The sequence below is a fragment of the Capra hircus genome, chromosome 19 (genome assembly GCF_001704415.2).
Source record: "Capra hircus breed San Clemente chromosome 19, ASM170441v1, whole genome shotgun sequence".
Taxonomy (NCBI): Eukaryota; Metazoa; Chordata; class Mammalia; order Artiodactyla; family Bovidae; genus Capra; species Capra hircus.
Window position 1 is genome coordinate 29123425 of NC_030826.1, and position 20397 is coordinate 29143821.

At 41.6% G+C, this 20397-nt stretch overlaps 1 protein-coding gene across 2 annotated transcripts in view; it reads right to left on the minus strand.

Moving 5' to 3' along the window:
* The window catches only part of MYH8 (myosin heavy chain 8), a 28657-nt gene continuing 10128 nt past the window's right edge, over positions 1869-20397 (minus strand). For both annotated transcript variants that reach the window (XM_013972192.2, XM_013972193.2), the window contains exons 15-39: positions 19287-19596; positions 19112-19179; positions 17437-17524; positions 17233-17350; positions 16756-16879; positions 16522-16658; positions 14381-14636; positions 12417-12659; positions 12150-12326; positions 11927-12072; positions 11753-11843; positions 11280-11669; positions 10490-10616; positions 10043-10161; positions 9722-9918; positions 8409-8592; positions 8157-8322; positions 7945-8069; positions 6751-7059; positions 5909-6112; positions 4629-4754; positions 4375-4545; positions 4088-4192; positions 3475-3570; positions 1869-2150 (exon numbers count right to left, since the gene is read on the minus strand). In XM_013972192.2, coding sequence (XP_013827646.2) covers positions 2001-2150; positions 3475-3570; positions 4088-4192; positions 4375-4545; positions 4629-4754; positions 5909-6112; positions 6751-7059; positions 7945-8069; positions 8157-8322; positions 8409-8592; positions 9722-9918; positions 10043-10161; positions 10490-10616; positions 11280-11669; positions 11753-11843; positions 11927-12072; positions 12150-12326; positions 12417-12659; positions 14381-14636; positions 16522-16658; positions 16756-16879; positions 17233-17350; positions 17437-17524; positions 19112-19179; positions 19287-19596 — 4227 coding nt within the window. In that variant the 3' untranslated portion in view covers positions 1869-2000. The remainder of the gene's footprint in view (positions 2151-3474; positions 3571-4087; positions 4193-4374; positions 4546-4628; positions 4755-5908; positions 6113-6750; positions 7060-7944; positions 8070-8156; positions 8323-8408; positions 8593-9721; positions 9919-10042; positions 10162-10489; positions 10617-11279; positions 11670-11752; positions 11844-11926; positions 12073-12149; positions 12327-12416; positions 12660-14380; positions 14637-16521; positions 16659-16755; positions 16880-17232; positions 17351-17436; positions 17525-19111; positions 19180-19286; positions 19597-20397) is intronic.

The following is a 20397-nucleotide window of genomic DNA, read 5'->3' on the forward strand; positions in this document are numbered from 1 at the left end:
TAAGAAATCTTTGTGTAAACCCAGGTCACAAAGATTTACTCTTATGTTTAATTCAAAGTTTTTATGATTCTACTTTGGGTTCCTTCTTTGATCCAAAGAGATTTAGGAGAGTATTTAGAATTTTTTTTTCTTTTAAATTGTATTAATTTTAGACATTTATGAAATTGTGGCCTGTTCCTTTTATACTGTAAAGGTGTGGGCTGGTAGGGTTGGGAGGCAGGGGAGAGTGGATCGTAGAAGATGAAGAAGAACGGGCATGCATAGATACAATTTTTGTCTAGATTGCATTTTTGTTTTATTTCCTCCTTATTTTCTAGAGACCAAACACCTCATGTTTATCCTGGACTAAATCTTTCTTGTCTTCAGTTCAGTCTCTCAGTCATGTCCAAATCTTTGCAACCCCACAGACTGCAGCACGCCAGGCTTCCCTGTCCATCACCAACTCCAGGAGCTTACTCAAACTCATGTCCATCGAGTCGGTGATGCCATCCAACCATCTCATCCTCTGTCATCCCCTTCTCCTCCGGCCTTCAGTCTTTCCCAGCATCAGGGTCTTTTCCATGGAGTCAGTTCTTCGCATCAGGTGGCCAAAGAATTGGAGTTTCTGCTTTCTTTCCAATGAATATTCAGGACTGATTTCCTTTAGGATCGACTGACTGGATCTCCTTGTAGTCCAAGGGACTCTCAAGAGCCTTCTCCAGCACCACAGTTCAAAAGCATCAATTCTTTGGCGCTCAGCTTTCTTTATATAGTCTAACTCTCACATCCATACATGACTATTGGAAAAACCATAGCTTTGACTAGATGGACCTTTGTTGGCAAAGTATGAATATTCTTCCTTTATTCAGAAGTTCTCTCTGACCCATTCATTTATCCAATCTGTCAGAAAATCCTAGGTACACTACACAGTACATCTAGAATCATGTGCTTCGCATCATCTCCTGGTGCTATCTTTCTAGTCTGAGCCACTGTCAGTTTTTAATATTTTATTTTGCAGTAGGCTCCTAACTGGTCTCCCCAGTTTCTGCCTCTGCTCTCTTCAGTCTACTCTCAACACAGCAGTTAGAGTGATTCTTTCAAAGGCATGATAGTATCACTCCTCTGCTCAAAACCCTCCCCAAATTTCCCATCTCACTCTGAGTAAAGACACACGTCCTCAGGGGGCCCTCAGGCCCTGCATTATCTCTGGGCTCCCAGGTTTCCTCTCTTAGGCAGTACCTGTCTTGCTGATTCTCCTCTAGCCCTGCTGGCCATCTTCCTGTCCCTGGAACCTGCCAAACTGCGTCTGCTTCAGACCTTTGCATATTCTTTTGTTCCTCTGCTGGGAATACTCTTGCTTCCCTTAGGTCTCTGCTCAAATGTGTTCTTATTAAAGAGGCCTTCCTCAACGCCTCTTTACAAAACACTAACCGCCTCCCTCTTATTTTTTTTATTTCTTATCAGCACTTATCTGACACATTACACAGCGTCCTATTTGCCTTTCTCTCCTTATAGAATATAAGCTCCTAGAGGGCAAGAACTATGCTTTGTTCATGGCAGGTACCAGAGAACTGAGAGCAAGGCCCTGCACACAGGAGAAGTACGGAGTGGGTGCACGAATGGGTCCTGTCTGAAGGAGTAACCTCAGGGAGTGTTTTACATAGTAATTTGGAACAATCTCGAGAGATTTAAGAGAATCAAGTCCAGTAAAAGATAATTTTGTGTGTGTGTGTCGTGGAGGTGGAGATGGGAAAGGGGATGCTGGGTGGTGAGAAGGGTACAAACACTTAATGTTCTGCAAAGCCTTATATACTGTTTAAAAGATAACAGCTAGGTGAGAACTGTGTTTGAGAATAAGTAATTCTGGAAATAAAAAAATGACACTCTGGTTCAATTTATCAGTTCATTATGGTTTTTATTTATTCAACATTAAGAGAAAAAAACATCACAAGGCAAGTGACCCAGAATAGCACATTTTGTGCATTTCTTCAGGCCCTTGGCAGCACCAGGCAGGTGTGTGTTCACTCCGCACTGACTTTTGTGTGAATCTCCCGGCTCTTCACCCTCAGCTTGTTGACCTGGGACTCGGCAATGTCAGCCCGTTCCTCGGCCTCCTCTAGCTCGTGTTGGAGCTTGCGGAGTTTGGCGAGATTAGTGTTGGATTGTTCCTCCTAAGAATAAAGTTGTGAGAATTAGACTTCGTGGTTCTTATTGCACTTGTCTCGAAACAGGACTATTTCCTCAACACAGATACTTCTTTCTTATGGTCTGTTTGTCATATTTGACTTCAAATCCAGACCGAACTTGTAGCGTCAATTACTTTTTTTATTCTAAAGAATGAAAGAAGGAACAGTTTTGAAACGGAAGAGACAGGCTCATTGTGCCCAACCCATGTATATGTGAAATCAGTTTACCAGGTATGGGTTGTGTGGAAAGGAGGAAGAGACCCCTCTATGGTCACAGAGGTTAGAAAGTAAATGTGAAATCAAATTATTAACTTTGGGAAAATTCCACTTAATTTGTTTTGCATATATTTTGACTCTGGTATACGGAGATGGGAGAAAAATTGGGCTAGGAAGAAAGTAATGCCCTCCGTTGGTTGGACTTATTTCTGTCCTGTCACTCCCTTGTGTGTTCGCTTTTCTTATCTCCTACCTACTACGTTGTGTCTGGAAGAACAGGGAACAAACAACCAGGAAAGATGAAGCTGGAGAAACTTCCAACACAGCCCAATTTGCTATAGCAAGTGTGCAGGGATAAGCCTCTGCTGATGACACTGGTTAGTGAGTGAAGGAGTCAGTTGGGGTAAAAGACTTCTATTTGGCTTTTGGGAATACTTGATTTTGCCCATTTCTAGAGGGAGAGGAATATTTATCATGGTGTTAGATTTTCTACTGGGGATTCTTTGCAGCTGTCAAGTAAGGAGGGTTATTTGGAATTTTCTTTTTCTCCCCCAACCCCTACAAATTGCTTAATAATAAAAATATCTCCTCTTGAAATCTTATTCCATAATTAGAATTTGGGAGTAAATTCAAATTTATATCATCTCTTAAGAATGATATATTTTTACTTGTCTCTTTTTTATTTTTGTCATAAATCCTGGGTTTTTAAAAATTAATTAATTTAATTTGGAGGCTAATTACTTTACAATATTGTGGTTTTTGCCATATATTCACATGAATCAGCCATGGGTGTACATGTGTTCCCCATCCTGAACCCCCTCCCCCACCTCCCTCCCCATTCCATCCCTCAGTGTCATCCCAGTGCACCAGCCCTGAGCACCCTGTCTCATGCATCAAACCTGGACTGGCGAGCTATCTCACATATGATTATATACATGTTTCAGTGCTATTCTCTCAAATCATCCCACCCTTCCTTGCCTTCTCCCACAGAATCCAAAAGTCTGTTCTTTACATCTGTGTCTCTTTCTAATTAACACATTCTCTTAATAACACAGAAGTTTTACTCTTCCCTCAAGGGCTTAAAGATACTTACAGCCTCCTCAGCTTGTCTCTTGTACGATTTCACCTTCGCTTGTAATTTATCTACCAGGTCCTGCAACCTGAGTACATTCTTGCGGTCTTCCTCAGTCTGGAAGTTAAAAAAAAAAAATGGTCTGCATTCAATCCAATAAAATAAACTTACTATAGGTGGTGACATAAATCACTCTGATATGATGGCAGGTGGGCCTGCGGTAAATGTGGTCGACCCTGAGGCTTCCTTCATAGTATTAACAGTAGCCACTCTTGATAAGTGTCTACCATGTGCAGGCACTATGTTAGAGAGTTATACAATTCTTTAATTTACCTCCCTGCTCTGGTGAGTAGAATTTACAGGTGATTAGTGTTAGGTAACCTATCAGAGTTTAAAAAATAAGAGAGGCCAATACCAGTTGACCTGGCCTTGAAACCTATATTCTTTCCTCACTTATGCTATTTTTAAAGGTATTCCTGATTTTTGTGGCTTAGAAGAGTGCCTCTGATAGGTGATTGTGTCATTTGCCCCTTGAATATATCAAGCTAATGTGTAGCTGTTTTTGAGTATCACACAGTCAGTAGGTTTTCTTTGGGCAGGAAATCTGGATATTCTAGAAACCTATTCTCCTTACCTGGTAGGTGAGTTCCTTTACTCTTCTCTCATGTTTCCGTAAACCTTTAATAGCCTCAGCATTACGTTTCTGCTCACTTTCAACCTCTCCTTCAAGTTCCCGTACCTACAATCAAGAAGGATACTTATATAATCAGTCTTGGGGGATATGAATTGACTCATGACCTACTGATGATACTGGGTGGATGTCCTCAGCCCCAGGGTAAGGATGGGAATCAATATACAAGAAGAGAGAAGGGTGGGGGAGTGACTTTTTCCCTTCCCAGATTCAGAGATTGAGAGCCGCACCCTGGCCTCCAGCTTCTGGATCTGCTTCTTCCCACCCTTCAGGGCCAGCTGCTCAGCCTCGTCCAGGCGGTGCTGCAGGTCCTTGACCGTCTGCTCCAGGTTCTTCTTCATCCGCTCCAGGTGGGCGCTGGTGTCCTGCTCCTTCTTCAGCTCCTCGGCCATCATGGCCGCCTGATTAGTAAATAAACCAATACAATAATCCTGGTAATAGCAGGTAACACACAGTATCATTAAACAAATGCTCATTTGCTCACATCAGTGATTGCCTTCTTGGCCTTCTCTTCTGCATTGCGTGATTCTTGAATTACTTCTTCCACTTCACTCTGGAGTTGTGAAACATCATTTTCCAGTTTCTTCTTCGTGTTGATCAGGCTGGTGTTCTGTTAAAAGTAGGGAAATTTATAAGACTAGTAGTTTGAACACTTGGGATTTTATTGATGTCTTACTTGTTGGCTCAAGCAGGGGACCTAATAGTAAGATTTCACTAAAATAATGTTTGTTCCATGCAAAATGTTAATCATTTGCAAGGTTTGTCCCGTCCCCCTGATTGCCCATCTGATTTGTGTGTGAGGATGTGTGAGGTTCAAAAATGCCTATATTAATTAATTGCTCTTTCAATTATATGTCAAACAGACATCACTAGTATTCTATCCTTGAAACGTTTGAAAATAATTGCTTCTTTTTGTGAGAGCCTGGCACTGAGAGTTCTTCTATTAGAAGGAATCTATTTTCTGTTAACTTGAATGTTTTGCTCCCTTTGGGAATATTGAATAGTAATTCAGAAGAGTACGTCTGAAAACATTTTCTTAAAATTTCGCCCAGTGGTTCCCTAAGGGAAGCAATACCACCTCAGTGGGTATTTAGAAACTTTTAGAGGTGGATATTTTTGGTTGTCAAAATGACGAGGGTATTTAATGCCTGGGCAGGTCAGCGATGCTGAATGGTGTGCAAGGCAAAGGGATCGTAAGCACTGTAGTGCTGAATGCTAACGTGCTTCTGACGAGAAACATTAAATGGAGCATTTTCAGATTGTGTGGTCAGTGGATAATCTTTTTTTAAGCTTATTCCACATCATGGTTTTCAAAATAATCTAAGGACTCAAGCCCTAATTTTAAATGAAAAAAGTAACACCCCTGTCCCTTTTTTGGTAGAAAATCTAAAAAAGAAAAACAGACACCAAAAAATCACCTATAATCTCATCATTCAAGATAACTGCAATTAATATTTTAAAGCATCCCTCCATCCTCCTGAATATACACATATTTATGAAAATGGAGTGGGGCTTCCCTGGTGGCTCAGTGGTGAAGAATCCACAGGCCAAAGCAGGAGATGCAGGTTCGATCCCTGGGTCGGGAAGATCCCCTGGAGAAGGGAATGGCAACCCACTCCAGTATTCTTGCCTGGAGAATCCCATGGACAGAGGGACCTGGTGGGCTACAGCCCATGGGGTCACAAAGAGTTGGACATGACTTAGCGACTAAACGGAAGCAGCAGCTTCAGGGTAACCAGCATTTGTTTGATATGAGGGTGTCACCTGGGTGTGCAGGAGCTGGACACGCTCACTGGCATCCAGGAGCTCCTGCTCTGCGATCTTCCTGCTCCTCTCCGTCTGCTCCAGGGTGGCCCGCAGCTCCTCGATCTCAGCCTGCAGCAGGTTGGCTCTGCGCTCCACGATCGCCAGCTGCTCCTTCAGGTCCTCCTGGCCCCGGAGAGCATCATCCAGGTGGAGCTGGGTATCCTGTTAGGTTAATAAAGAGGCCTTAGACACTCTAAAGAAGGTGTGAACATCCTAGGAGATGAACTGGAAGAACGGGCTGGTACCAGGCACAGGAAATGACAGGCCTGTCATTTGAATGAGCATGAAAATGGTGATGTTACCAGCTAGGGATTCTTGTTGTGTTTTATGCCATCAACTGGTTATTTTTCACGTGCTAGGATCCTTTATGGCACATTTCCTGTATGCTCCTACCCATCACTTGACATCTCTTTTCTCACTTGATCCTCAAAAGTAACCCTACGAGGTGGTAGTTTCATTCTTATTTTGTGGAAGAAATAGAAGTTCTGAAAGGTTAAATAATAACTTGCCTAAAATCAGGCAGTTAGTAAGTAACAAAACTAAGACTCAATCCCAGGCCTATTGGTGCCAAACTCTTCTAATTTTTCTCATATCATATCTCTGGGCTTCTGGGTTTTTTCCTTTTTTACATAATATTTCTTTAAGAATATATTCTATGTGTACTTAATTTAGCTCCCTCATACTATGAATTGCTATAATTTGTTAAAGGGAAAAAAATGGATGGTTTAACAGGCTGTTGTGATGAATGGGAGACAGGTCACATCCCTCACTCATCCGGGCTGTACAGTGGACCCAGCTACCTTCAGGATCCCTTGGGTGTTCCTGTAGTTCCTCAAGCTCTCTGCAGCCAAGCGATTGGCATGGTTCAGCTGGATCTCCATTTCATTGAGGTCTCCTTCCATCTTCTTCTTGACTCTCAGGGCATCATTCCTGCTCCTGATCTCAGCATCCAGTGTGCTCTGCATGGTCTCCACAACTCTGATATGGTTCCTCTTCAGCTGTTCGATTTCCTCATCTTTTTCAGCAATTTTCCTGTCCACTTCAGACTTGACCTGGTTCAACTCCAGCTGGATACGCAGGATCTTTCCCTCTTCATGTTCAAGAGATGCCTTAACAAAACAATGATCCATTAATAATGGAAAATGACTATTTGGAGGATATTCCCTTGTGAGCCAAACCCTTACTAATATCACTTTGTCTAATTTTACAAAGTACAATACAACAGCTCTAGGACTCTGCTAGGTAAATCATCCTTCTGTTTAGTCGTGGATTTTGGAGGGAAGCTCTGTAATAAGGGTGCTTTGTAAGGTATAAAGTGCTATACTAATTCCTATTGTAGGAATTCTCAGTTTTAAAACATATATATATATTTCTGATTACAAAATATATGTTCACTGCATCATGTGGGCACAATTTATAAAAACAGAAAATCTTCCTATCGTGCCTCCACTCAAGAGGCACTATTTTAATGTGGTTCATTTTCTTCTAGTTTTTTTTCCCTGTATATATATACATATTTCAGTTCAGTTCAGTCACTCAGTTGTGTTCGACTCTTTGAGACTAAATGAACTGCAGCACGCCAGGCCTCCCTGTCCATCACCAATTCCCAGAGTCCACCCAAACCCATGTCCATTTACACATGATAAAATTGTATATGCAGATATATGTCTTGCTTTAAAAATTATCCTCTACCATAAACATTCCCCTGTATTAATTACATTTAAAAGCTGTATAAAATTTCATCATAGGGATGTTCCATAGCTTGCATCACTCTATTTTTGGATTGGATATCTTGTGTTGAAACTTTGCCTCTATTTAGGACAGTCTTAGGGGATAGATTCTTAGAACCGATAGGTCATAGTATTCCATTTTTAAGACTTGTGATAACTGTCATCAAATTGCCCTTGATCAAGGTTATATGAGTTCAAATTTCCACCAGCTCTGTAATAATGGATCCCTTTCATGGTACCATTGCCCAACATCATAATATGTACCTCTGCTTCCTCTAAAGCAGCCTGAATCTCACATTTCTCTTGTTCCACTTGCTTCTTTATTTTTTCCAGTTCATGGATTTGCTTCCCTCCCTCAGCAATCTGCTCAGTGAGGTCGGAAATCTCCTCTGTGGGTGAACAGAAAGGACAAGAGGTCAGAACATGGAGAGGTCCTGCCAAGGCCACACAGGGTAGAGAAGTTCAAGTGCACTCACGCTGCAAGTTCTTGTTTTCTCTCTTTAGGGTTTCAAGTTGGTCCAGGGACTCCTCATAGGCATTCTTGACTTTGAACAGCTCAGTGCTGAGAGAGCGGGACTCCTTCTGGGAGGCCTCAAGCTCAGCCTGAGTTTCCTCATACTTCTGTTTCCATTCTGATAGGACCTGAAAAGCAGTAAATTGTCAGCTGATGGAGAAAGGGAGACTAAGTATTAATAAAACATGGGTGGAGTTTGTATAAGTTGAGCCACCTTGTCAAAGTTCCTCTGCTTCTTATCGAGAGCCGCGCAGGCGGCATTGGACCTCTCCACGTCGAGCATGAGGTCCTCAACCTCATTCTGGAGCCTCTGCTTGGTCTTCTCAAGGGAGGCGCATTTGGCGTTCACAGCTTCTACATGTTCCTCAGCTTCCTGCAGACGCTGGGCCAGCTTCTTCCTGAGAAGTTAGCCAGGCAGTTAAGGGGAGAGGTCAGGAACAGGGGCAAGTGCTAAGCTCTCAGTCCCCTTTCATAATACTAATTCTGAACTATGGAATAGATGTCAAGCTGCACGGCTTTCAAAACTGTGTTGGCCAGAACTGCTTTCTAGATGGATGAACTATGAAAAGGTCCAAAGTGGTGAACGGTTGACCTCAAGTTTTTTGTTTTTGAATTCTTAAAGGCCATTGTTGGAGCTGATGCTGTATGTATCTTACTGCATACGGTTTGAGGACTTGCAGGCGTCTGATTGAGTATGGTAAGGAGAATGATTAGCAAGGGTAATTCTATTGACTGATGTATATCTCACCTCATTCCAAAAAGGATTTGAGACTAACTGTTGGGCACAGATATACTGGGCATATTCTTTTGCTTTCTCAGACTTTCCATTTTATTTTATGTACTTTTTCCCTAGAAAAATAGCCAGTTTCTTTTAATCATATATATTTGGAGAGTCTCACCAGGAAAAGAAAGAAGTAAATCAGGATAATTCATGCAGTCTAAGAAAAGGCAGGGTTTCCCCCCCACCCTCACTTCTGAATTGTCTACATTCTTGCTTTATTCCCAATTGTGTGCCAAATATACAAGCCCAACGCATGCAAAAACCCTTATCCCTGATGCTCTGGAAGATTTACTGAAGGTCTCCTTTAGTCTGTACACAGACTAAGGCTTTACTTTATTCAGACTAACCCTGGACATTATGCACAGTTTGGGTGGCCCCCATTGTGAGTTTTAAGAGATCTGTCTGCGCCTCAGTACTTAAGAAGGTGGTCTCTGTCATCAGAATGTCTGATTCTAATCCCAGCTGTACTATTTATTAATCATATGCTCTTGTGTTAGTTGGTTAACTCTCACAGTCTCAATTTCCTCATCTGTAAAATAGGGATACAGATAACAATGCGATGTAATATTGCTATGAAAGCATTTAAATGTTAATATGTAATATATATTAGTATTGGAGACATGGTATACACTCAGTAAATGTTAGCCTGTGTTATTATTGTGTTATTATCATCATCACAGATCTTTCTGGGAGTTGCTCAGCTGGGAAACCAGTCATTTTCCTCTTCTGGAGTTCACAGTACACACTTGGCCTCTTCCAGCTCCTCCGTGCGCTGGATGGCGTCCGTCTCATACTTGGTCCTCCACTGGGCCACCTCGCTGTTGGCCTTGGACAGCGCCCTCTGCAGCTCGGCCTTGCCCTCCTGCTCCTCCTCGTACTGTTCCCGCAGCAGGTCGCAGTCGTGGCGGGCGGACTGCAGGGCGTGGGCCAGGGCATTCTTGGCCTGCAGAAGTATGAGTTCACTGACTTGAATTCATTTCTTCAGTGATATTTAATTTATACACTTAAAGTAGACTCTAACTGAACATGTTTAGATTTGATTAGCCAAGATCTTTGGTGAAACTCACTTTAGTTTCTTCCTCTAGCTGACGTTTCAGTTCCTCAATCTGCTGAGTAGATGCTTGCTTGGTCCTTGAAAGCTGAGAGACCAAAGCATCTTTCTCATCCAGTTGTCGGGAATATTCACCTAAGAATTATAGAAGTAAAGGAATTTGCTAATGGCATAAAAAAATAAGCCTAAAGGTTTGTATATATATTATACATATAACTGACAGATATATACTTTAAATATTGTTACAGAATTGGCTAGAAGTAGAGATTAAAAAGCAGCATTGCTATTGGAGTGTAACAAATAAACTAGTCTGCTGATTATTTCTTGCTTTTTTTCCTGACCTTGTCGGCAAATTCTGGTAGTTTGTTTACCCCCCTGTAATATGGGAGTATTGCTATTAACTCAGAATCCCCAGAATTGCTTTTCTCTAGGACATAGTTGTGGGACTGAGGGAAATCTCTACCGGCTTCCGTCTGCAGACGCGCTCTCTGAGCCGTCAGGTCGTTGATTAGCCGCTGCTGCTCCTCCTCTTTTGTCTTAAGCTCACTCACTTGATCTTCTAGAGTGCGGCACATCTTTTCAAGGTTTCCCTGCAGCACACGTAGCCACAAAAGATGAGATACTGAATGCAGTAAAAAATAAAATTAATCCTTGATTCTTAAAATATTTTTAGAGTGAAGCTATGTCGACATAAAGCTATGTTGAGTGTGAGTAGAAATTTATGGCCAACTCTAAGGAACATGTTAGGTTTCAAGCATGATGGGTGCATGACGTCCCTCAAGGGGTCATTGTTGGAGCTCATTCATTTAGCCCAGTGGTACTGGATGCTGACACTTAAAGAAGGTTGTGAAACAATCTCAATCATTTGTTGCTTTAGCCGCTCAGTTGTGTCTGACTCTTTTATGACCGTGTAGACTGTAGCCCGCCAGGCTCCTCTGTCCGTTGGATTTTCCAGGCAAGAATACTGGAGTGGGTTGCCATTTCCTTCTTCAGGAGATCTTCCTGACCCAGGGACTGAACCCGCATCTCTTGCATTGGGAGGTGGATTCTTTACCACTGAGCCACCAGGGCAGCATATCCAACATTTTAAAAAACGAAATAGAATGGAACGTATCAGAATAGAAAATTTAGATCAGTGCCATAAACAATGTTTAATGCCAGAGAGCAGTGAGGGCTCTTACAGATTATCATTAATAATTACCCTCATTTAAAGATAGTTTTGGGAAAATAAAAATAAAGGGAGTATCAGGTACCTTGGCTTTGGCAACGGTCTCTGCATTACTGCTGAGGTCGTCGATCTCCATCTTCATCTCGCTCTTCTCCTTCTCCAGCTTCTGCTTGACCCTCTGCAGGTTGTCAAGCTGCTCCCCCAGCTCGGCCACACTGTCCGCGTGCTTCTTGCGAAGAGCGGCCGCGGTGGCCTCGTGCTGCAGGGTGGCCTCTTCCAGGTCCCTGCGCATCTTCTGGAACTCGGCCTCCCGCTTCTTGTTCATCTCAATCTGGGCGGAAGTGGCCCCGCCGGCTTCTTCCAGCCGCTCGCTGATCTCCTCCAGTTCCCGGGAGAGGTCTGAGCGCTGCTTCTCTGCTTTGGCGCGGGAGGCCCGCTCGGCCTCGATCTCCTCCTCCAGCTCCTCGATGCGGGCCTGGCGGTGACACAGCACGTTAACGATCTCATCTCAATTTCAGGTTTTTGGCTGAAGACACAAACGGAGGTGAGATGACTCACCTGCAACTCTTTGATCTTTTTCTGTAGTTGAATTTCTACTGCCTGCTCATCTTCAATTTTGCTTAGCAGATTGCTGATTTCAAATTCTTTCCTTTAGACAGAAGAACAAGACATATTAGTACTCCTACAAATTGAAAGATGGTGTTGCACAGAATTTTTGGGGGGATTTCCTACTTTTTAAGTTTCTCGTCAAGTTGCTGTTTGTCGTTTTCTATGTCTACTGTGGATTCTTGGGCCAGTTTCAGGTCACCCTCCAGTTTCCTCTTGGCTCTTTCTAGATCCATTCGAAGTTTCTTTTCTTGTTCCAGAGACCCTTCAAGCTAATGCGAAAGTAAATTTCATTAAAAATTAAAGGAAATTAAAAAAACTTCCAAGTGGATATTAAAAACACACTTACATCATCCACTTGCTGCTCTAGTTTGGCTTTAGCTTTGTTCAGGATGTTGACTTTGTCCTCTTCTGCCTGCAGGTCATCCAGGGTCTGCTGGTGGGCCTCCTGGAGGGCCTTCTTCTCCTTGGTCAGCTTAGCTATGACTTCGTCCAGGCCGGCCATCTCTTCTGTGAGGTTTTTCACCTAGAAGAGTTAAAAGAGAAGTGACCTCTGCAGTGGAGCAGCTTAGATGGATGGCAGTCTCTGCATGGTATAGGGCAATGTGATTCATACCTTGTTCTCCGTGGCGTGTTTCTCCTTCTCAACCTTGGCCAGTGTCAGCTCAAGGTCGTCTATGTCTTTCTTCAGTTCCGAACATTCATCCTCCAGTTTCCTCTTCTTGGCTGTCAGCTCAGCATTCATCTCTTCCTCATCCTCGGCTCTCTCAGTCGCCTCCTTGATCTTAGCCTCCAGCTGGATTTTGTTCTTAATCAGTTGCTCACACCTTTCCTCTGCATCAGCCAAGGCATCAGCTTCCTGAGGGGAGATTCGTTGAACTAATTAGAGAATTTGTTACTTATTTTGAACTTGTTCTTTGCATGAAATAGAAGTGTTTACTGAATGCTAATGAATTTTTCAGTATAAGTTAGTTGAACATTAGTCCATTGTTTGGAGAAATGTAGCTAATTAGATCCGGGACTATAGATTTAGAAACAAATTAGTCTGAAAAATGGCTGAATTGAAGTAACTGACTGTTTTAAAAAGTAGTGTATAGAAGAGTGGGAGGACCAAAGCCTGAGTTCTTGTCTCAAATTTGCCTTATTCCTCTTATACTCAGTTATCTCATGTAATTAAGAGGGTTGGAATAGATGATTGTTAAGAGCATTTCAGCTATAATATTCAAAGATTTTGACTTAGTCAAATTGGTTCATTTTGGCTTTGGTCATTCCCCAGTTACTAGATTGAATTCAAAAAAGAAAAAGAACATAATTTTTATGCCTATGAATATATTTCCATGAAACATTTTTATACACTCAAAATCTCCCTGATAGGCCATAACAGTTCTATAATGGTCCAAGGTTTCCTTTTCCATTTTAAGAATTAGTCTCAAAAGGAAGTTTAGAGTATATAAGAACTTGTAATTTTGAGAAACTGTATTACTCAATAAGGTTTTTATAAATGACTAAAGGACTCAAAAAAATCAGTTCAGCCACCAACTTATTAGATTACTCTGATCTGGGGAATTTGTTTAACTTCTCAGTGTTTGTTTACATCTTAGGTTTTTAAAATGCTTGAATGAATGATAATGGGGACTTTTCAGGGTTCTTTTGCTTTTAAGTGATACACTCAGTAAATATTTACTCACTGACTAATGATAATACCTATGAACAGAGGTTAAGATGAAGAGGCTGTGATACTGTGCTTTAAGGAAAATGTAACTCTCATATAAGTTAATTTATCAATAGGAAAAGTTGAAAATAGCTTAAAAATTTTAAAGAAAGCTATCCTTTTTATGGATTTCTTCATGACATTGTTGGGCTTGCTTGACTTGGACTAAGGAAAAGGGAGATTGTAATTGGCCAGAGTGTTGATGCCAAGCCTGTCCTACTTTGATTTCTGCTTCTTCTTGAATCAATAAACAGAGGAGAGACCTTAAGAACTTGGGGTCTGTATCAAAGGAAGAATCACAGGGTTCACTAGCTCTGCCCTTTACCCTGGTAGTTCAGTTCAAATAACTGCAAGTCAGTTTGTTGGGCTAAATCCTGGGGGTTGGGGAAAAGAGTTACAGAGAGAAATAAGAATGACTGTCTTTTTTGAGTTTAAATGCAATCTTATACATGTGTATTCAGAAAATAGGGCTCCACTTTTAAGGCTGGGTTGAAGCAGTTAAAGCAGTCATTTTCTCAGGAAAATGACTGAGATTTGAGGGCTTGCCTTTAAACTGCTTCCTTCATGACTATTAAATTTGTGACACTGTTAAATAAATTCTTCAATTTCCCATTTGTAATTTGGAAGTAGTTCTTGCCTTCTTCATAGGAATGTTCAAAGTTAAGTGAAATACTGAAAAAAGCAATTGGAAATATTCTTTTTCAAGAAAAGGCCATTTGTAAATCCAAAGTGTTTGTGAAGTCAAGAAAATGGTGCACTGACATGATTTATCATGTATTCCTTGAAGCCGCTCCTCTTATTTAATCACCCCTGAATTATCTGCTCTGTGAAGTCACTGACATGGTGGAGTCAGCACAGAGGGTACTCACAGATTGAACCTGGAGCTGTAGGTCATTTTTCTCTTTCAAGAGAGTCACCATTTTTTCCTCCAGTTCCTTCCTTTTGGCCTCTGATTTGGCCAGTTCATCCTTGGTTTTCTGAAACTCTTCCTTTATTGTGGCCATCTCCTTCTCTGTCTCCGCACTCTTGAGGAGGGGCTTGATCTTGAAAAAGAGTTTCATCCAAGGCCAGTGCTTGACGTTCATGAAGGCTCGTACGTTATACTGGATGCAGAAAAGGGCTTCTCTGAAATGACGGGAAAGGATCAGTGTAGGTTGATCCATTAGAGACAACGTTGTTGTTGCTGTTATTTTTTTTTAACATATAAACTCCCCTTTTAATGACCACCCCACATATAAATGATTTGCCAAATTCTGTATATTTTATATGCAGGGGACATAAACACACACTCCCACCGACTCCCACTGAGAGTGGTCCTCAGTATGACCACTTGGCTAATGTGCACTGCTCATACTTAACAATTCTGTGTTCCCACGACCCTGTCACACTAGCAAAGAAGCTGACTTTAGAGGAGGGATACTTTGTATATATGAGCAACATGCACCATTTTAAGAACATCTGAGAAATCACAGTGTTAGTGATTTGGGAGTGGGTATGACTCGATGGATGTGAATCTGAGTGAACTCTGGGAGTTGGTGATGGACAGGGAGGCCTGGCGTGCTGCAGTTCATGGGGTCGCAAAGAGTCGGAGACGACTGAGCGACTGAACTGGACTGAACTGAACTGATGGCAGTTGTAAGCTGATCATGCAGCTTGGCTGTGGGCATACTGATGAGAACTGTGAAAGGGCATGGCTTGCTTTTCGAATTGCTCCACATTGGAAGGACTGATGCTGAAGCTGAACTCCAAGACTTTGGCCACCTCATGCAAAGAGCTGACTCATTGGAAAAGACCCTGATGCTGGGAAAGATTGAGGACAGGAGGAGAAGGGGTCAACAGAGGATGAGATGGTTGGATGGCTTCACCAACTCAATGGACATGGGTTTGGGTGGACTCTGGGAGTTGGTGATGGACAGGGAGGCCTGGCATGCTGCGATTCATGGGGTCGCAAAGAGTCGGACACGACTGAGAGACTGAACTGAACCTACACTGAGCTTATGATTTATCATGTATTTCTTGAAGCCTCTCCTCTTATTTAATCACCCCTGAATTATCTGCTCTGTGAACTTCTTTTGTCAGCTTCTTCACATGATATACTGGCTTTTCTCAAATTCTTTCAAATGCCTCATTCTTACCTGCTCAACTAGATTGTTAATGTCTACAGGGCATTTAGCTTGTATTGAGCTCCAAAATTTGTTTTATTTAAATAACATTTTAAAAATAGTAATAAAAGTTATCCCTTCTGCACACTGTAGCAGTAAACTGGCAAAGTTTGACTGCCTTTGAACAGTGTGTTTGCCTCTTCAAGCTTGTTAAAATGGAAATTCTATTTCTACAGGTCCAATTTATAAGAACCGTAACCAAGAAGGCATAAACCATAATGTTGACACATGGAAAGACTTGGGAAAACTTATGATACAGAAATAAACAAGTGTGCATGAGCAGACTGAGTGCAAAACATGTGTGTAAGGACAGGGAATGCAGTAGCACTAGGTCAGTGGGGTTGGATGAGGTTCATTAGGGGAAGAGGAAATGGAAGTTGTGAGCTGGTGAATGAATACATTAGGCCAAGAGGAGAGGGCTTGTGCAAACATGAGAATATAAGAGACAAGCAAACTGTTTACGCTGGCTGGAAAAGACAAGGCAGTTGGAGATGATAGATGAGGTGGGGAATAGAGAGGGCCTTGACAGACACAGAGGCAACTAGGATTTGACAGGGGAGACCGTGGGGAACTGCAACTGAGGTATGGCGTGATGAGAACAGGGCTTACTGCACGTGATTCCTGCAGCTGTGTGTGAGAGGAATAGAAGGGAGACAGTGAGAGAGAGAGTTTTGATGGGAGTCCAAATGTGAGGGCTTGGGCAAAGTCTGATGTGTTGTGGGAGTGGGTTCTGAACTGGGTGAGAAGTGCATATGAACTGGAAAATGGAAGAGTTAATGAATGAGCAAGACTGATGTAATAAAGTCCCTGAGGGACCTTACAGTCCTGATACTCCGCATAGTCGTTACCTCCTTTGCAGCATTTTCTGATATTCTACCCTCATTAGGAATCCCCTACAGACAGCTTGAGTTCTTGTTATAATCTGGGCCAACTTTTCATCTCTCATTTCTTCCAGAAGACCCAGCAGGCCAGCTTTGAAGAAAACCTGGAAAGAGAGAAAGTCACACATCATCCCCAGACTACAGGAGAGACAGACACGGCAGATGGTGCTTGGATCAGCTGTAAGTAAATAGTGGCTGTACCTTTGTGTGTCCAAACTTGTACTGGGTGTGATCAATATCAATGGAGGCAAGAAGTTTCTCAGAAGCCTTCTTGCTGTCAATGAACTGTCCATCTGGAATAGCACTTGCATTTAAAACTTTGTATCTGTTTCAGTGAAGAAAGAATGAATGATTAGGATGGTGTGAACATATATGAAAATCAAATGACACCAAAAAGAAACATCAGTAAAAAGAGAGAAAGCAAAATAGAAAATCCAACTGTCCATATTGGTGAATCCAATATGATTTTTCCATGAGCTAATGCATGCTTCCTTCCTATCTGTAAGAAATGCCACCTCCTCTAGCCTGTAATCTGTTCTACCACCACAAGACTATATTATTTGACTTACTTCGTAATACCCACTAAACAGGGTACATAGAACACAATAAACAGAGGACAACAGTAAAAATGATTAAACAAGCACAGCATTTAGTGAAATACAACAAAGAGTGACTGGCCTTTGTTTAAAGTCCCCATAGAGGATTCTGCTGGGGAAGCCCTTCCTGCAGATGCGAATGCCCTCCAGCACCCCGTTACACCTCAGCTGGTGCAGGACCAGCTCATGCTCCATGGCCCCTAGAAAGAGATCAACGTGTATACTGCTGGGCAGTTCAGCTGTCACGCTTGCACCTGTTTGATTATTTTGTGCTCTTAGATCTTACCAGGAGTTTTGGTTTCATTGGGAATGATACACCGTACGAAGTGGGGGTGTGTGCTCCTCAGATTGGTCATCAATTTATTTAAATTTTCCTAGGAAACCAGGGAGAAGGGACTTGATGAGAAAGTTCTACTTCAGGTTGCTTTTTTGGGCAATTATATGAAATGAACCTAGGCACTCTCTTAACTATTAAGTCTATGAGGCTTCAGTTGCTCTGTGTTTTAAGGGTCTCAAGAGTTGTAGCCTGCCAAATAACTGAAAGGCCAGAGTGCTAGGTAGAAATATAGCTCTCTGTGGTATTCATTTATGACACCTAGGATCTGTCCTGTAAACAAACTGCCAATTCAAGTAGCATTGAGGCACATGAAGTGTTCTTGAGGAAGAATCAGAAAATAAAAGACTACCGTCTTGCTGTGTCACTAACGAGGTGCTTAAAATCCCTTTTGTCTCTCTGGGTCTCATCTGAAAATGGTTGCGATTACCTCGAAGGTCTCTTTGGCCTCTCTCAGTGCTAATAATTCTCACAGTGCTAGTTTACAGTGGTGACCTATGCTAGTCACTGTCCCAGTGCTTGACATTCCTTTCTCGAGTATATTATTCCCTGGGACCTGTAACCTTTTGGGTTTTCTGAAGAGTCTAAAATCATGAGACTATATGACCTTCTATAGGTGGATCTCAGATACCTGAGGATGAGCCACAGTCTGAAGCATATGGGGCAGTTATTCCAGAAACAGAATAACTGATTATGATAGACAGTGGTGATTTACGCAACTGTAGAAAACTAGCATACAGATATTTTTCAATATTTCTTAGGTATATTCTTTGAGAAGGCAGAGTTGCTTTATTTTTTTATATCTCAGTTAACTACTAGCATATAAAATAAGTAATGTGAGTTTCTAATCCTGAAAATATGTGTAAGAGTTTGTTTGGGGAGATAGTGCAAATTGGTAGTGAGAAAAGAACAGGGCCATTTTCTTGTTTAGGTTATATGTTGTATCTGCATTTTAGTTTTAGAAGGAATGAGACTTAGCTGTAGAACTTCATAGAAATCCTGACAAAGCAACCATTAGATCAGATGCTCCATATGTCCCCTTTTAGAAGAGCCAGTTTTTAAGCCATCCAAGAGAATCACATTATTTGTAGTAATGTTATTATTACTGTTATTTAATTCTTTACAGGTATTTTTCTATCTTAATCATCCATTTAAATCACTAGGTTTGGCTTTAGGTAATTTTCAGCTATCACAAAAAATTAAATCTACCTCAAAGACAAAGATGCATTTTGGTGGAAAGATGTCCTAAAGGATGTGTCTCAGGCTTATTCTCAAAGAGGGACTCAGGAACGTTCTCAAAGGGCAATATTAGTGGAATAAAGATACGGCTTTCCGCAGGGAGATCTTTGAAGTTCAGCTGTGCTTCCTCAAAAATCAGCCTTATTATAGAACCAGAAAACTTCTAAAGGCATTTTGGAATTCCTGAATACATGAGATGAGCATAATAAGGAGTAGTGGGTAAAACATTCGGCCCTACAGAAGTATTGCTTTTGCTGTACCCTGAACAAGAGGAAATATTTGAAGTAATTCCTATTAACATTCCATTCCCTCCTAATTTATTCTAAATTCTATAATTATGATAAGTCATAGAGACCGCATAGATTTTTGAATTAAATTTGTACTTTACCCTGAAAAGGGCTGACACAGTCTGGAAAGAAGAGCCCTTCTTCTTAGCACCTTTCTTTGCGCTGCTGTCTAAGATTAAAAAGAAAACCCATTAATGAACGTATCCCAGAGGCTAGAATGGTATGTAAACTTTCTGTGGGGATAGGTTAATTTAAATCAGGGGTTACAGAAAGTACCAGCTTCAGCACTAGCATATGTGGAAAAGAGACTGGCCAGAGTCTTCATGGAGGACTTCTGGTACAGCCCAACCACTGTGTCGTTCAGGGGGTCCTTGTTTTTGTCCAGCCAGCCGGCAATGTTGTAGTCCACGGTGCCCGCGTAGTGGATCAGGGAGAAGTGGGCCTCGGCTCTGCCCTTGACCACCTTGGGCTTCTGGAAGTTGGCAGACTTGCCCAGGTGCTGGTCATACAGCTTGTTCTTGAAGGAGGTGTCCGTGGCCTTGGGGAACATGCACTCCTCTTCCAGGATGGAGAAGATGCCCAGTGGCTGAATTCAGAAAAGCAGACGTTGGTGTCAGTCTGTCTCGTCTCAAAAGGTATAGTGGCTGTCATTTGATTGAATTATGAGCACTCCTAATTAAATATACTTATAAAGTAAACCAGGATCAAGCTCAAGTCCTTTTGTTATCACCAGAATGACTTTCCACCATTCCTTCTCACATTCGATCCACAGCATTATTTTTAAGTAAAAGAATAGCTAGATACAAACTCTAGATGTCAGCACAGCATGTGGAGGCGACATTAAAATGTCTGTATTCATCACACTTATCACATTAACTCACCTACTTGGTGAATTAATGTATGGTCAAAGTTTTATTTTTCTATGAAAAGGACTTAGTGACTTAGAATGTTTACTTTATAGGCGATAGTATAAATAACCCAAACTTTATATAGGACATTTTGTGCACTTAATCTCCTTAAAGATAGATTATGAACAAGCATAAGCAATTTGACTTCTTGACTTCCAAACAGATTAGCTTTCATATAAGCTCTAGCTGTGTTACCTCGGCATTAATTTTGACTTAGAAAATAGTTACTTCTATTGCTGACGTCTCGGATCATATGGAGATTTAAAACAAATGAGGCAGTTTCTCTGGTGAAGTAGACCATCTCAGTAGAGGTGCTGCTTTCAAATTGGATTTGAGTCAGTGTTAGAACAAAACTGCTCAGGACAAAATGAAACTAAACTCTCTGGTCCTTCTATAAAAGCTGAAAAGAGGAAATAATTTCTAAAGTAAGTCTCTAACTTGTTCTGATATCAGTCTATTTAAGATTACTGTAATACTTT